This window comes from Antechinus flavipes, chromosome 2 (genome assembly GCF_016432865.1).
Source record: "Antechinus flavipes isolate AdamAnt ecotype Samford, QLD, Australia chromosome 2, AdamAnt_v2, whole genome shotgun sequence".
NCBI classification, from domain to species: Eukaryota; Metazoa; Chordata; class Mammalia; order Dasyuromorphia; family Dasyuridae; genus Antechinus; species Antechinus flavipes.
In genome coordinates, this window is record NC_067399.1 from 158,582,538 (window position 1) to 158,600,442 (window position 17,905).

The 17,905-nt window shown below is 36.0% G+C and overlaps 1 protein-coding gene across 2 annotated transcripts in view; it reads right to left on the bottom strand.

Annotated features, from left to right (window-relative positions):
* Positions 1 to 364: 364 nt before the first annotated feature.
* Positions 365 to 17,905, bottom strand: part of SLC24A3 (solute carrier family 24 member 3) — a 744,046-nt gene continuing 726,505 nt past the window's right edge. For both annotated transcript variants that reach the window (XM_051975857.1, XM_051975856.1), the window contains exon 17: positions 365 to 16,846. In XM_051975857.1, the coding sequence (XP_051831817.1) occupies positions 16,697 to 16,846 (150 nt within the window). In that variant the 3' untranslated portion in view covers positions 365 to 16,696. The remainder of the gene's footprint in view (positions 16,847 to 17,905) is intronic.

Consider the following 17,905-nt stretch of genomic DNA (forward strand, 5'->3'; position numbering starts at 1 on the left):
GCAAACAGAGGTAAGTGATTTGCCCAGAGTCACCTGGCTATTGTTAGGAGCTGGATTTGAACTTAGGGAAATGAGTTCCTTCCCGACTCTAGGTCTGGCATTCTATATCCTATTGTACTACCTAGCTGCCCCAGTCAGGAAATCAGGAAAGGGGGGACTCAAATAAAACCTCAGATAGCTTCTACCTATGTGACCTTGGGTAATCACTTAACTCTGCTTGCCACAGTTTCATTAATTATAAAATGAAGATAAGACTTTTGGGAGGTCAAATGAGACATTTACAAAGCATTTAGTGCCTGGCACGTAGTAGATGATTTTATTATTCCAGTTCTAAATCTATACTTCTGTGAAATAGCTGAGCTGCTGTTTTTTTTTTTTTTTTTTTTTTTTAGTGTCTAGAATGGACACTAAGCCTAGACTGTCCCAAAAACTACCCTAGCTTTCTTCCCCAACTTCCAATTTCTTCAGAGCTCTCTGTTTTAGACCCACCTCCAATGCTGGAATAGAACTAAGTCCGAGATATTGAGAGCATCTTGATTTTTTGCCACTAAAATTTATTCTCACTATCAGTGTTTTCTACACTTTGAGTTGCTGAGACCAATGAACTAACTTGAAACAAATTCATGAAATCTTAAGAAGTATCTCTGCTCTGTGGGTTGCCTAGAATATCCATCATTGTAAAAGTCACATCTGTTGTTGTCTAATCTGGTTTTTCTTGATGCTTTCCCTACACATAGCAGGTTCTCATTTCAAGATTGTTGATACAGATGGTGATGAGTTCATCAAGTTAGAAGCTCTCATTGAATCCAGATTTGAGATGAGCATGTGGCACAGAGCCATGAGAACAGACTTACTATGACTACAAAGGGCAATAATGTATAGGCACTTTGAAGAGCTCTTTAAATAGTAACGTGACTTGTGAATAGCACCCATATCAATGGTCAGGACTTTTTTCCTAGAACCTTTGCCTGGGACAATTTGACATAGTGAACACAGAGTTGGACATGGAGTCAGAACATGAATTTAATTCTTGATTTTGATACGTCATTTAGGACAAATCCCTTAAATCTTTCTAGACTCATGTTTCCTCATTTGTAAAATGAGAGGAACTTCAACACCTCCTTTAGTTCTTATTTATTACTTTATTATTTCCCCCCAAATGTTTTATTTAATTTGATCTGCCCACAGTGTCCTGGCCACTGTTGCTCTGGGAGTCAAAGCTGCTTTTCCTACATTGAGTTCTCAAAGTTCCTCATTCTTTCCTCTCTGAGAACTCTAATTACTCAAAACTTAACACCATGGCATAGTAGGTAGGCACTAGTCCTGGAGTCATGAGGAACTGGGTTCAAAGACTAAAGAAACTTATTATCTTTGTGACTCCTGGTTAAATTATTTTACTTCTTTGTGCCTTGGTTTCTTTATTTATAAAATGAGGGGCTTAAACTTTATAAGAACACTTCTAGATCTAAATCTATGTCCCTATAATCTTCATTCTCTATTGCCTTAGTCTTTCCCCTTTGCCAATCAGAAATTCTAAGCAAACTCACTACAAGGATCTTTGTTACTTGCCTATTCAGTGGAAACTCCCCAGTTCAAGCTCCTCCAGAATTCCATACGTAATTCCACACGATGGAAAGAGCTCATTCTAATATTCCTCTCATCTGGAGTCATCAGGATCAAATAAAATATTTGTAAAGCGCTGAACATGGTACCTTATACATAGTAGGTACTTAATAAATGAATGCCTATCTCCTCCCCCACCTAAGTCTCATGGTTGTGGTGGGGTGGGGAGGGAGTCCCCTCTAGTAATATGAGTTCATGGAAGCTTTTTGTCATTCAAAATTGGTGGAAGAATCATTCATGTCAGTTCTAGCTGGCTCCAAATAAGCTACTCACCTGGGGCTTAGACTCTTTAATGTGAGTCATGAGTTAAAATTTTGTAAGTATCCTGAGAGTAAATGGGAACCCTTTATTGCTTGGTTTTCAAGGGAAAATGTGTCTAAATAATTTCATAGTCCTCTTATCATCTGTGTGATTTTATGCAAGTGACTGTAAAAGGAGGCTAGATGAACTAAAGATTATATTTATTTCCAAATCTATAAACTTATTTAGATGCAAAACTTAAATGTTCAAGAGTTGCCTGTAAACTTCCAGAAGGCAGAGACCCATATACTAATGGCTTTGGATCTTCTATAATTCTAAAATTGTCAACTTTTATAAAATATCACCAGGACCTTTGTTCCCTTACCTGATCCTTTCTGAACACAATACCAGAAAGTTGTTACTTGATCTGAAGTTGGTTCCTAATCCATTCTGATTCTATCATGTCATAAGCCCTAGGGATTCAAGTTAGAGCCAAAGAGAACTGATTTATTCATAAACTCTGTATTATCTTTGAGTAGATAGTTCACACATTATCAAATCAAATGAAAAACCATGTAAATTAATTGGATCTAATAAAACTTTTTTTTGTTTTTCCTTAGACAATAGTATCATTATTTTTTCATGTTTACCAATAGTGATAACACTTTAAAACACAGAAATACAAGTATCTAAATTCATAAGGTTATCAGAAAACAGAGAAATGCATGCTCTCAGTTCTGTTAAAGATCTAACTAACACAGGCAATTGGGACAGCTCTGCATACAAGTTGTATGTAGTACTTTACAACAAATTGCAAAACGAACATGGAAAAAAGACAAACGGTTAATAATACTTATACAGAAATGACAAAATTAGCTGAATTCAATTAAAAAGGTAACAAATTTTTTTTCCTTGTGGTTTCACCATTTGTACATTTCAAAACCACAGGAAGGGGAAAAAAACCCACAATGTATTGAAGAATAAAACCTCTTTATAAACTTTAAATTTTCTGTCCCTTTGAAAACTGGAGTCCCAGAGTCTGTACATGAATAAGAACAGGAGAGGCATTTTCCAATTGCACACTTCTGTTTTCATATACTTTGCTATAGCAGGAAGCATCATGGCACCTTTTATAACTCAACAGACCAAACTCAGAAAATGTTACAGCTTGACTCTGAACTGAATTCAAAACATAACTCAATTCTGCTTTTATTGCTATGTTCCTGTAATATGGTATTGGACCAGGAACATCCAAAGTTAGGCATTCTCACAATTAGATTTATACTGAGTATGAAATAAGATTGACTCCCAAAATATATGGGAAGGGAGGCAAGAGCAAGCTTTTCAAGACAACTCCTAGGATATTAAATGTATTCTTCTCATATTTCCTTTTGTACTAATTCAATTATTAATTTTATTCCAATCACCAGAGCATGTGCCATTAACATAAAAACAAAAAGAGGACTTACATTCACCCTAAAACATTTGAACACATACTTAGTTGGATTGTGAGCCCTGAGGACATTTAGAAGCTACATTGATATCCCAGTGTTGTTGGACTCTTGCTAATACACAACAAATTTCTCTCTCTCTCTCTCTCTCTCTCTCCCTTCCTCCCTCCCTCCCTTTTCCCTCCCTGCTTGCCTCCCTTCTTCCCTCTGTTTCTCTTTTGCTGCTTTTCTTTCTTTCACCCTTTCTACTTTCTTATAGTGTCATGTGTTCTTCAAAACCATATTTAATTTTTAATTCACAGAATAAAATCGATCATTTCCCTTTTTTCCCTTTTCCATCGTCCAACATACTTCATTCTAAGATAATTATCTTTTTGGCTTTTGCACCTAAAATAGTCTCGTTAATGTTTTTATTAGATAGTAGAAAGATATGGGGGAAGAGAGAAATGAAAGTATACTATCAAAAGTTTGAACCAGATTTCTGAACTGCTTATGATTTTCTCAGTCACGATCTGTGAAGATGATCCCTCTAACCATCTTTCAGGACTAGTTATAGAAGAACCTAGTTCTAACTCCAGTTCACATGGCTGTGTTTGATGTCCCTGAAACAGATGACTTGGAGTATCCTCTAAAGTAGGAAATGGTCCCAGCCTCCCCATCTCTTATGCTGTGATTCACTGTCTCCCCCTCTCGACTTCCTGTCTATGCTGCTGGCACTGAATCTTGAAGGTATCCATCTGTGTTCCAATTATCACTTCAGATAAATCCCAGCCTGTGTGCTATCCCTGTGGAACTTGCCCACTCTACAAAAAACTGCTGTCCTATAAAGTACTCATTCTCATTCTTAGTTAGTTACTTGTTTCATTTGCTATACAAAATGCATCTTTCTATATAGGTGCTCTCTCTCTCTTTCTGTCTTTGTCTCTCTCTGTCTCTCTCTCCACACACATACACACACACACACACGTAAGATCTCAAAGGACTCAAATTCCTGAAAATTTTTCTATTCTCATTTTTGGGGGTTGAGGTAAAGAAATTGGGAAGGACATTTAAGCAAGAGGGAAAAAAAAACAGCTATTATGACTAGAAAGCACATTGATGTATTAACCTTTTATTTTTAAATTAAAGTCCAACTCATTTATGATATCTGTAAGATGTTGGGAAATATCTTTATTGATCATCTCTGAATGCATTCAGCCTGCTAGGTTGATGTGTTTTTCTGACTTATCTCTATCCTCCAATTTCTAAGGCATTCCATTATGAAGAAATAGATGGAGTATAGATCTAGTAGTGATATGGCTTGGTCAAAGGACATGCACAGTTTAGAAACTTTTGGGATCTAATTCCAAATTGCTTTCTAGAGTGTTTAACACTTCATGACAGAGAGATGATAAACTAAATTTTATGATGCAAGGATCCTTCCTTCCTTTTTTCTTCCTTCCTTCCTTTCTTCTTTTCTTCCTTCCTTCCCTTTTTTCTTCTCTGTCTTCCTCCCTTCTTTTTTTCCTCTCTTCTCTCCTCTTCTCCCTTTCTTTTTTCCCTCTTTCCCCCTCTCCTTTCCTTCTTCCCTTCTCCTTTCTTTTTTCTTTCTCTCTTTCTTTTTTTTTACTGCATAGGTGGAGGGTAAAGATGGGGGGAGGAAAATATGCTTGATAATTGAAATAAAATTGAATTTCATTTCTTAAAAAAAGAAATGGGTAGGTTGTTCTTGAAGATTTGATGTGATTCTTTTCTGGGAGGACCTTAGGATTTGGAATAGAGTTTCTTTGTGGTCATTATTTCTGCTAGAGGTCTCGCTCATCAAATTGCAAACTTTTCCTAAATGAATTGTTAACTTTTGTATTTCATTAAAATCAGTTTTTTCCATTTTGTGCTATGTCTCTTTCACTAATCTGTTCTCTCTTATGATTGGTGATTTCTGAATAATATCATAGATATTAAAGTCATTGACATTCTTAGGAAGAGAGGCATATCAGCAAATTGGTTTGCATTATCTTGTGAGTGGGGCAAATATTTTAGGGACTGACATAAAACATTTTTTTTTCGGCATCATGACTTGGCAAATATATATGCTTCCCTTCCCCAAAAGTAGCCATTAAAATAATCTATAGCACTTTTTATGTATTTCTTCAGACAATTGATTCATTGAAAGTACTCAACCTGTCAGTGGAAGGAGGGGAGGATAGTGAGAGTATCCTGAGCTTATCAGGAAAATGCTGACTGCTGGGTTTTTAGCAGGTCTAGTTGCAAAGTTGTGTGGAGGATTGCCTCATCATATCTGCATTCATTGCATATTTTTTGAAGTAATACCTAAGAGAAAACCAGTTGATATCTAACCAGAGAAATGCCTGATAAAAACATGGAAATATCATTTAAAATAGCTCTTTCACTTGACAAGAGAGGATGAGGCAGTAGAAAAGGGCCTTGGAGAATATTAGGAGGACTTTCTGATATTTATTTTTTTAGATCCCAAAATTTAAACTTGGTCTGCTAAAGTAAGAAAAATTTCATATGCCAGGCAGAAATCAGAATGACTTGGGCTCCAAGGAGAAAGAAGATAATTGGTTCACAGAACCTGTATAGGAGGAAAACTCTCCATTCCCAACATGTGATTGCTTAGAGAATCACTGATTTTCAGAGTTGTGAGGGACTTTAAATTTCTACCCCAAGGTCTTCATTTCATAGATAAGAAACAGATCCCAAGAGAATAAGGGCCTTATTCACAGATTCACAAAAGTATTAAATGTCTAAGTCTGGATTCAAAACCTGTTAACTCTAATTCCCAATACAGCTCTCTTTCCATTGGGTATCACACCCCTGCCCAGGGTGGTTTAGTAAGAAGTGTAAGATCAGTGGGCAAACAAAAATAACTAATTTGATAGATTTATCTTTGTAAGAATGTAAATTTCTTGAGGGCAGGAACAGTTTTGCTTTTGTCTTCCAAATGACTTGAAGATGGTGAGCTCTTCTTAACAGTATGTTGAATTGAGTTGAATTCAAGTTTTAAAAATTCATAGGATTTAGAAGTGGAATGGCCCTTGGAGCTCAGTTGGCCTAATCTTATTTATAGATGAGGAAATTAAAGTTCAGAGAATGGAAAGGACTTGGCCAAGATATTCCAGGTAGAAAATGGGGCTGCTAGGACACAAATAGCTCTTTAGATTTTAGGCTTCTTCAGGATAACTATTGTTAATGTGTGACTTACATCTCCAAGAAAAATAACATTAGACCAGTCCATCCTAGTTTAAATTCTCTAGTTCCACAAATACATTAAAATATATAAATACTGTTTTCCATATTTCTTGTTTTCTATTTATGCTGGGAGTACAAATGCAAGCAAGAATGTTTCTGAAACTAAAAAATTAGGAGAACAACATGGAGAGGGAAGCTTTTTTTTGGGGGGAGGGGAGATGATGAACAAAGTGGCATGGTACAGAAATGGGTAGGACAAGGTTTAGAGGCCTGATTCCTGCAACATGAAAGCTCAGGTGTCAGAACTAGAGATCCAAGGAGCAGAGTCCAATGGTAGGGTAGGAAATGAGAATGAAGGCTAGTGTGGAAGCAGCATGGTAAGGAGATAGCCAAAATAAATGTAGTATAGAAAAAACAGGTTAGAAATGTTACTGGGTAATGTAAATTTAGACATGGCATGAAATTAGAATTCAATATTCAGGAATAATAGAAAAATTGCTAGAAATTATCTTCTGTACACATACAACACACATACACACACACACACACACATCTTAAATACTGATGTTCATTACAATTTTGTCAATACATTCTCTTTCTTATTTTGTTGGCAGCCAGCTACCATTGAGCTTTGTCTTTTTAAAAAAAACTTTAAACATATTCAATATATTGTAGCTGGATATAAATCTCAATTTATCTCAGTCTCTAAAAAATAAGAACTAAAATCTGCTAGAGAAGAAAGGCTAATATTAGATGCTCATTTTGTCCCATGGATGACATATTTCAGAATGGTGAAAGTGACAGCTTTGTAATCTAATATTAAGATACCAATACATTATAGCACAAGAATGAATGTGCTTTTCTCACTTTGGTTAATCAATAGCAGGGTTTTGGTCTATCTCTATTCCTTATGGTCATCAGAATCTTATGATCTCTAATAAATTATATTGGGACGACCTTAAAATTGTGATCAAATAGTGTATTTGTATATAATGTAAATGTCATGGCTAAATAATTTATTTTCTTTAGGAAAAATAACATAAGAATTTCTTAATGGATCATCAATTTTTCAAAATGATATTCTTTACATGACATCATTTAGTATGGTTATGTTGCTAAACAATAGAATCACTTGGGTGAATTGTATCCTATGGGGCCAAGAAAATAGCAGATGTATTCTTCAACTCTTGGTCTCACTATTGTCTTTTCAATAAATATTCTTGGGACTTAGAAACATACTTTTAAAAGTCATTGGGCATTTATTAAAAGTCAAGGATAAAAGTGACTGTGCTTGACTTTGCCTCTTAATTCCAAGAATTCAGTCCTTCAATTCATTTCTATACACATGACAAACTGTCCTAGATTTTGGTCCACAAGTTGCCACTATTCAGAAATGGAGGAGGCCTCTTGGGCATTTTTTTTTTCTCAGGGATTGAGCAGTTGCTAAGTAGTAGTGATTGAAATTCCATACCTTTGCAATGGGGGAAATGAATTCAACGAATCTCTTTTAAAACAAGGAGTTCAGTTTTTGGCTCCTGAAACTCCAAAAAGTTTCCCTGAGATTAATACAGGACCAGACTCTGGCAAAGGTCTCTATTCCTAAAGAGAACTGCCAAAAAGATAAGGATCAATAACAGGATTCCAAGCATAGATGTACCAAGAGAGTCTAAACTATATGTTAACCATTGTGTATCTCATTTTTTTTTTTTTTACAATGCATGTCTCTGAGAGCATAGATAGTTCTACCCAAAACATTTCACAGATAAAACAGAATTTCAAGGAATTAAAATTACTTGTCCAAGGTTACAGTTAGTGGTAGATTGAGTTAGTGGCAGATTAACATCCTGATTTCTGGACTGCTAGGTCATTGCTATCTCAATTCTACCACAAAGTCCTTACTGAATACCTGCATTCAAAAGCATAGGAATCTTTTTTTTTTTTTTTTTTTTTTTTTTTTTTATTGCTGCCATGTCTCTCCCATGATTAGGAATTAAAACATACTTATTTTTCTTTCTTAGGCTACACTGTATTGTTGTTAAATGAGCTATCCATTCTTGCCAGTATCCACTTTTGATTCTTCATAGCTACAATCACTGTTATGCTTGGACTGATTTATCAGCACCCAGCAATAGTATTCTATTTGGGTATCTTCAACCCAGTGCTCAAGTATAGTGGGATCATCTTGGAAAGTTGGAAAAATCTGCAAAACATTGAGGTGTATCAGCACTATCTTCAATGAAGCATGTGGTACTAAAGAAAGTAAGGGAAGAGGAACATATCAGGTTTTGAAAAGGGGGATGATTACTTTCCAGACCTGCTGAATCATAAACAATAATTCTGAGAAGAAATGATAAAATAATTGACATCAATTTCCCTGAGAATGCACAGGAGAAAACTAACTACTGGCTCTAGTCATAGTCTTGTCTTGGAATTAGTATATATAATAGTAAGTAATGTGTTATAAGTAGCCTGTCAACCAGTGTTAAAATATTTAAGGAATAGAATTCCTTTCTATAAAAAAAAAATAAAAAGTTAAAAATTCTGGTCAGTATCTTATTTTTGGATAAATTCTTTTTAAAAAATCCTATAAATTGTTTAAAAATTTATTTCCTTTTCCACTCAAAAGGCACATTAGGTACAAACTCTTCTGGATGGATTCACATGATTTTTAACTGATCCATTTCTCCATAGAATTTCTAGGAATGGAAACCTTTTACTGCCTTCTTCTTGTTGTATTTATTTATTTATTTTTTCCTGAAAGACTATCTAGCTATAGGGAAATTGGAGGATTATTCAATGGGTTACCCATATCACTTTAGCCTATTAAAATTTAAATAACTTGTAGATTTTAATTTTATGATGGCTAGCTTCTCTGGTTGGCAATAATTTCTTTGGAGTAGATCTTTTTTTCCCAGGGAATATACCATTCTTAAGGAACAGGAAATCAACAGAGCATTTTTAGAGCTGAAAGGGACTTTTAAGGATGACCTAGTTCATCATCTCACTTTAAGGTAAAAGGCTAAACCAAGTTGATGATATTATATCCTCCTTTAAAAGACCTTTGCTAAAAAAAAAAATAAATAAATCCTTTGCTGATACACAGCATGAGCTAATTAAAACTCTAATTTTCCTTGCTACCTGATACAGAACAAATGGTAATATGGATCACACCATTGTATCTCAATACTTGACACTTCTCTATATAGTAGGCTAGGCTTAGTACTCTTGCATGATACACATCTGAATGATGGGCAGACCACCACCTCTAGCTGCAAAGTCCTATCTTTCCTGTTTGAAGAAATTCTTGTCGATTTTTCATCTGACTTTCTACCAAGCTTTTTGGACATGGAGTATGTGTGTCTGGTGTGTATACTACTCTTAGTACAATAACAATGGCAAGATAAGTCTCATGTGAATCATTTTTATCATGAACACATGACCATTCGTACAAACTATTTATTTTGTCATAGAATCATAACATCTCTGTCAAACAGATTAACATGAACATACCATCTTAGATTAGAAAAATGCTAATGGCTATGTCATGTAAGCAAGAAAGTTTTCCTATGATTCATTCAAATTCCTTATGTTATAGGTTAAGTCCAAATGTTTTCCATTGTGAATTAAACTGATAATAAAATGTTTAGAAGTTAGTCTACTGTCATTTTTGCCTTTCTTATATCTTCATCATACCTATATCTTTGTGACTTTTTTCCCCTTAGTCTTCCCAAACAAAAAAATTTCTGCCAAAAAGTCAGTATTAAGATGGTCATAATCTATTTGTACCATATCATATAAATGCAGTAATTAAAGATGTGGACCATAATCAATGGACCACATTACCCTTCCCCACAAGGGAATAATGCTAGAATAGAAGCTCCTTTAGGGCAGGGACTATATTTTGGCTTATCTTTTCAAATCTAGTGCCTGGCACATTGTAGACATATAAAAATGCTTATTGGATTGGATTTGCAGGCTTCAATGAATAACAAGGAAAGATATATACTAAATATCCATTTTCCTTATGAATCTATATGTGCATGATCTATCTTAGAAATTTAGTACTGAAAAATGAAATAATTTTGATAAACATAATAGTTTAAATAGAAAAGAATATTTTTTCAGCAATGAATATTACTGATGTTTCAGTAATAAAACTACAACTATGATGAAAAATGATATCTTACCTGCTCAGAAACTGTAGACTGATTAAATATCTCTGGAAACAAACCACAGTGAATATTTTCTTTCAAGTACATCAAAGCCTGGAGGAATATTAGTGAGTATAGAATAAAGGTTTGGTATTTAGCAATTGAAAAACAAGCCTACCTTCAAAAAGCTATGGTTTTGAAACAAAACATCTGTTCTCAAAAATAAAGCCATGATGAACCTGAGAATGCAGTTTGGTTTTTTTCCTGTTTCAAAAAAAAAGGATTAGTTCTGATACCAAAAACTCATTCTCATGCAAATACACACTATATTTTTAGTTAAGAGCTCTAGGATTTCTCTTAAGAAACCTGTCTAAAAAAATAAGCACAAGGATTCCATAGGTGCCCAAGACTCAACTCATTTCATTGCATGATCCATATGCAATTCTATTGAACCAGAGTTACTGGTCTCTACCACATCCAGAAAACCAGATGAAGATTAAAAACTACTCTCTGTAACCTAGGTTCAGAGTGGAAACTTACTAATCTAAAACTCCATTTCTAGTGAGTAGAAAAATATTTAACATACAAGCATAATTGTATGTACATATATAAGCTTAATTTTATGTACATGTTAATCATTTATGAAAATCCAACTAGGGAAATTATCCTTCTTTTAGATAGCAAACCCTAAAAGAGATCATCCTCTCTTTAATCCCTTACAAAAAAGGGAAGAAAAATTGTAGCTCTACACTAGCTCATAATCTCTGAAGAATGTTTAATAATTTTCAATAGTCTTATTCTTGTAACATTCAACATTGTATGTTAAAGAATAACCGATTGGAAAGAGTATAGTGGAATTTTAATGTTCTGACATCTTCTGAAAATTTTACTACAGGGAAATCATTTTTTGCTGTGTAGTTATGTAGTTCTACCTTTCCATAGAATCAGTTCCCAGCTTCTCCTCTACTTTCAGTAAGATACTCTGGGAAAGAGTTCCTATGGATTTAGAACTGTGCTTTGATTGGTTACAACTTTATTAGAAGAAGCAGTTTGGGATAGTAGATGGAGGGCTGACTTTGGGTCAGAAAGACCTGAGTTCAAATCTTACCTTTGAACATGAGCAAGTCACTCAACTTCTCAATGCCCTAGGATGCTAAGTTTGGGAAGAGTTGCTGATCTACATTGAGAGAGAAAGCTTCCACACTGGAAGTCCTCTACTTTGAATAAATCACTGGATATACAAATCTTATGAGAAAAGAGTTCAAGATCTACTTTATGACAATAGTTACATGATACAGTGCATTTGGATGCTTATAAACAAACAGTATGATTGACCAACTTTAAAAAACACTCTCTGTCTCTCTGTGTCTCTGTCTCTGTGTGCATGTGCACCTGTGTGTATGTGTCTGTGTGTATATGTGTGTGTGTATGTGTGTGAGAGAGAGAGAGAGAGTTGTCTTACAGACTCTAAAGGAGAAATGAGACTCACAATTGCAGACCATGCTGTTCAAAACACAATATTAGTATGTCACATCTATTATACAGTAGTTATTATGATGAAATGAACAATTAATTGGATCTACCCAATTCTTTGACATGAAAAGAATTAGTCAATACTTTTGGCACAAAGCAATATATATGCTCCATGCCTACCAAAAACATACCCAGCTGGTATTTTTTCATTCTTACTACCTGAATGTTTTCATGAACAATTAAGTAAAGGTATAAAACTACCCTTCATATATTCGTTGCAAATTAGATATTACCCCCTGTTTTGTGGACCCCGAACCAACTGAGATAGTGTGTTATCACCTGCATATCTAAAATTTTCAACTTTCCTTAAAAAACAAAAACAAAAAACAACCAACAAAAAATGCTTTTGGGAATTTTTTTAGACTACATGCTTATAATATGGATTATTTAACATATACAAAGCCACAAATCCAGAGCATGCATATTCATGGCCTTAAAATAGAGAGTTTAGAATACAAAGGCCAAGAAAAAACATCATTAAAAAACATCCTTCACCCATCCACCCTCCACCCCCACATATTTTCTGTTGTAAATACAAAACATGTATCTACAAAAAAGTGCACTATTTCTAAAAATGCAGGTACAGAGTTTTCCTTTGGTAGGGGCAAAAGCTACTTGGTTCCTTTATCACCTTTCTCCTGTCTGCTTCTTAATTCTTTCTCAGGGTCCAAATCCAACTGTCTGTGTTTGTGACCACTGAAGTGGCTGGCTATTGGGTCCCACACTTGGTTTAGCATCCTGGTTGAGGGGGACCAAGCACAGAAACTAAAGTGTTGTGTTCTTCAGAAATAAAGAGCTGGATTTTGGATTTGTTTTCTATACTCCAGGTTCATTCTTTAGGATTTTCTCAAGGATTTGCTTAAGAGTAAAAACCAAGATCTACATGGTACAGTGGCCAGTGTAGATCTTTTCTCTGATGTTGCTGCATTGTTTCACTTGTGGACATGGCCATTTAGGGAGGCAAGTTCCTCAATAATCTTATCCTAGAAATTTTCTCTATGGCATAATTCTCAAGTTTAGGAGCTTTAAAAGGTTTTATCCCTGCCTGCTCCTCACCCCCAAACAAATTAAGATGACAAACAATAACATATTAACATTAGCATACTAACATTGTGAGCCTAGTAAGCTTTCTTATTTGATTGCTCCTCAGGCTGCATATGAAAAAGAGGCTCACATTTAGGTTGCAATTTTTGTGTTTAATTTTTCAAGTTTCCTGGGAAGATATGTTCAATCATTTTTTTTCAGATGGGAAAATTAAGGATTTCATTTTCACTTTTGTGTGATAACTATAGGAGAGCACTATTACCATGGGGAATGTGGGAAATAGGTATTCCCACTAAATTTTCCCATTGAATGATTTAGCATATGAATATAGTTTTTGATGGTTTCACTGTGGCAGTAGATACATTTAGACAAAATAAGTTCTATATCAAGTGCCTACCCTTAGGAGCAAAAGAACAACTTCCTCAAAGTGTAATAGCCAATATATGGATTCTTCTAACATAGCTTATAAAGTATCAACCAGGAGACCTGTACTGAAAGGGCTTTCCCAGGATTTTGAAATTTAGAGGGCATTTATTCATAATCTTGAAATAGCTTAGCACCTAATTAGCAAGATTACTTAAGTTAAGATAGGAAGCTAATAGATGGTGAGCTAACCTTGTATTCCTTTCCCTCCCATCATCAGCCTTTGTAGTAGCTGATCCAAGGTGTCCTTGTAGCTTCTCACTCCTGATTTTGTTTTTAAAAGTTGGTCTGAAGGTATGTTCCATGCTGCTGCTTGCTGGGGGCAGTGGAAATTATAACTACACTTTTGACAACAAAACTGAAATACCTAAAGTACTTGTAGGCTACTTTTAAGATTCACAAATGTAACAATAATGTCATTTATGGCAAACACTCAGAACAAATGTAATAGGGATGCCATAGGGATGGAATATTTCTTAAGATAAGCCACATATTGCTGCTGTGAGATAATGGCTATTTCACAGATAAAGCTCTAAATAGTCTTAACTAGACTCCATTTAGATGAATACTGGTAGACCAGTAGTATAAACACTTCATTTTTTTCCCCAACTATTTTTTTTCCCAATTGAGCTACATTGAATTTTATAGGTGAGGAACGGGTTGAATGTCAAAATTGGTTTAGGAATCCATCCTAAGCTCTTCAAAACGTAGGGAAAGTATTCCTCTAGATCTACCTTGATTGTGAATATGGCTTTTTATAATGATGGTCTCAAGGTCTTTTAAAAAAAATAAAAAACAAAGTAACAAAAACCAGTTTTAGGGAGATATTACCATGAGTCATGTCATGATTAAACACAGGCAGAATAAAATGAAATGGACTATATGAACACAGTAAAAGTTCTAAATCTTATCAGTGTTAGAACATCATTTCCAATTTGCATAGCCACACAAATGGAGTATAGTGCTAAACACACTGCCATGTAAGAGTATAGTTTAGAAGATGACGGGTATAAAGGTCCTTTATGATTTACAGGTGTCCAATCTTCCATCTGTTCACTTCTGCATTCTGCCAGTCACCACCATCTTGTTTATTTAAGGTAGCTAATTATATACATCTATTTCTGGGTAAATCAATACAGAGGCAGTTGCAGATGTGAATATTTGTCCACATGATGAGTATGACAGCTTTTGCTAGTTGGTGCCAAGTGAGTTAATGCCAAACAGACCCTGATCTGGATAGAAAGTTATATGTTGTGCTCTATGAAAACTAAAGATTAGAGAAGTTTATTAGACACAATCTGTCCAAAGAAAACCAATCTCAAATAATCAAGTGCAAATGTGCAACACAGTTGATAAATGTATCAGCTCTGTGAACAGGTTTCCTGCTACAAGTAAAAATAAGTGGTTTCTTTTTTTTGTTTGTTTGTTTTAAAAAATAGGCCTCCTATTCTCATTCTAGTATTGGCCATTGTACCATAGACAAAGACATTCTCTAAGCTTGTAATATGCTATTACATGTATGTGTATGGGTGTAAGGGGGGTGGGGTGGGAAGGAGGGGGCTGGGTGGAGAAAGGACTGTCCTGAATGAATTAGAAGTGATCAGTGCTTAAAGTAAATACAAGAATCAGCATGGGGAAGATCCACAGTTTCAATAAATACAAGTGTTACAAGCATAGGTGTTTCTCAACTTGATGGGATTTTTCTGCATATTCATACAGTATCATACAAAATAGCAGGGCTATTCAGAGCAGTGATTGGCAAAAACTTTCACAATAACTTATGCTCATGAGTGAGTATTCATCGAACACATTCTGCATTTTGAAAAGTGCCATCTCTCTGTTCCTCTGGTCCTCCCCCCGACCCTCCAGGAGGCTCCCCTCCAGGGAGAGGTGAGTCAGCTCGGCAGTGTTCTCTTAGGAAAGTTCACCCATTAGCAATCTGGCTGGGTCCAGTGTACTCATTACTGAGCGGCAAATTGTGACTTCATCGACAACATCTGTGCAAAGTACGCTTCTTTCTTTTCAAAGAAACCAGTGTCTCTAACTCATTTACAAAAGGCGGAAGCCGTTTGTTTCTATCCAGGTCACCCTGAATATGATTCTAACAGGAGGATTCTAACAGGTACAGGGGAGCTTAGGACACAGACTATACCTGGGACCTTGTGGATGGGGCGAGCCAAGGCTCCCCTTGTCAAAGGCTCAGGCAGGCTGGCAGGCTGGAACTATTGCTTGGAAAGCTAGAAATAGCCTAACAATAAGGTGATGGCCAGAATGGACACCAGAAAAGTGTTGTCTTCCCTCCAATGTACTTTCCCTTCTGTGTTTCCTTATAGGACCTTAAGAGATAACTAATTCCGAGTAAAAAGTCATTCTCTGTTGCCTCACCAACTCCTTTTAATAAACAGCAAAGCCACTCATACTCCAAAGTACCTTGAGTTCAGTTTCCATAAACACTGCACTTTTGACTTTTGGATCATTGATTGTAATCCAAAACACAGGAGAAAAAGATGTAAGAGAGGCTTTCTGGAAAAAGGAAAAAAAAAAAAACAGAACAAAACAACCCCAAACCCAGAATCCCATAATTATCCTCAGAAAAACACCCCATACAATCAGTGTAGCCTCTTCTTCTCTATTTCACCCACAATCTTAAGTCATAAATTAGATTAGTCTTCCATCAAATAACTTAAAAAAGAGGAGGAATTGGAGCAAGTTCTGTCTGGCTCAGTGCCAGGTAGCAGCCAGTGCTTCTAGAATCCCAGTCACTGTTCGGAGAGATAGAGATTGGAAAATCATATGAATGTGGAAAGTCTTCACATCAACACAGAAGGTTTTCCCCCATGGGAGTGAAGAGGTGGAGCTTGGGAATGGGAAAGAGGAAGAATGGAGGGGATCCAGGGCTAACCAGAGAGGAGGACGGCGAGCAGGATAGATTGTACTTCACGGCCCTTCAGAAGCACCCCGTGCTCTTGGGGGGTGCCGGCCATGTTGAGTATTGCACAGAAACAAGAAGGAAATGGCACCTCAGCCTTGCCAAGTGGATCAGTGCTCCCTGCACATGGGCAAGTTCACAAAGGTGAAAACGTTGAATTCAGTCATGATGGAGAAACACAGGAAGATGCCGTACAGGAAAAGGCACACGAACCCCAGCTTCTTGTCCAGCTTCCACTTGTTCATGTGGACACCAAACACCTGCAAACAGACACAGAATACTTGAGTTTTGGTTTGGGGAAGGAATGGTGTCAGCCTGGAGGGCCCTGAGTGGAATCAGTGCAAATCTATTTTGAAAAGCTCTCTCTTGGATCATGAACAACATGACCAAAGACTTACAACTCACATCTAACAACCAAAAAATGAATGACATAATCTCCATTCTCATTATCATGATCCAGGAAAACTATGATCAATTTGCTATTCAAACAGGCACAAAGAGCCAGATTTTATCTTTTAGGCAAAACATTAATAAGTGGATTACACAACAAATATTTTTTGAGCTGATTATTATATTTGGTAAAAAATAGCAACTTTCTAATTTTATGCTATGGATCACTGATGTTTATAGTGTTGATTTTGAAATTTTACAGTATCCTGAAGTATCTTCTGAATCTTTTTTTTTCCCTTGAGACAATGGGGGTTAAGTGACTTGCCCAGAGTCACACAGTCAGGAAGTGTTAAGTGTCTGAGATCACATTTGAACTCAGGTCCTCCTGACTTCAGGGTTGGTGCTCTATCCACTGAACCAGCTAGCTGCCCCTATCTTCTGGGTCTTCAAAGGAAGGTTAAAAGGCTGAATTATTTTCAGTATCATTTTAGCATATATGTTAAACATATCAACTGCATTCTAATTCTTTAATAATTGGTCAGCAATATGTGTAATACTTGATTGCTCTCAGTTTACCAGAATATTCTACTAACCAAAGCATACATACAACCTTCAATCCTTCTAGACATATAGAAGATGCCTAATTATCTTAGATTTGGGTGGGTGACTTGCTTATTTTCTTGATAAAGCTGTATGTGCCTGATGTGAGACAAGACTGCTTCCCTCCAGGCAGCCTGGCTTTATTTCAGGCAAGTATAAAAGATTGTTAGTACGTTGCCAGGGCCTCCTTCCAAGAAAGAATGGAAGCTGGCTGAGTCTTGAATAAAATTCCACCAAGTCACCATGAAGACAAGACCATCGGGAGAAGGCTCTCAGTAGAAGGCGTCCAAACAAATATAGGCATGAAAGGGTCAACAGGGGAGATGAAG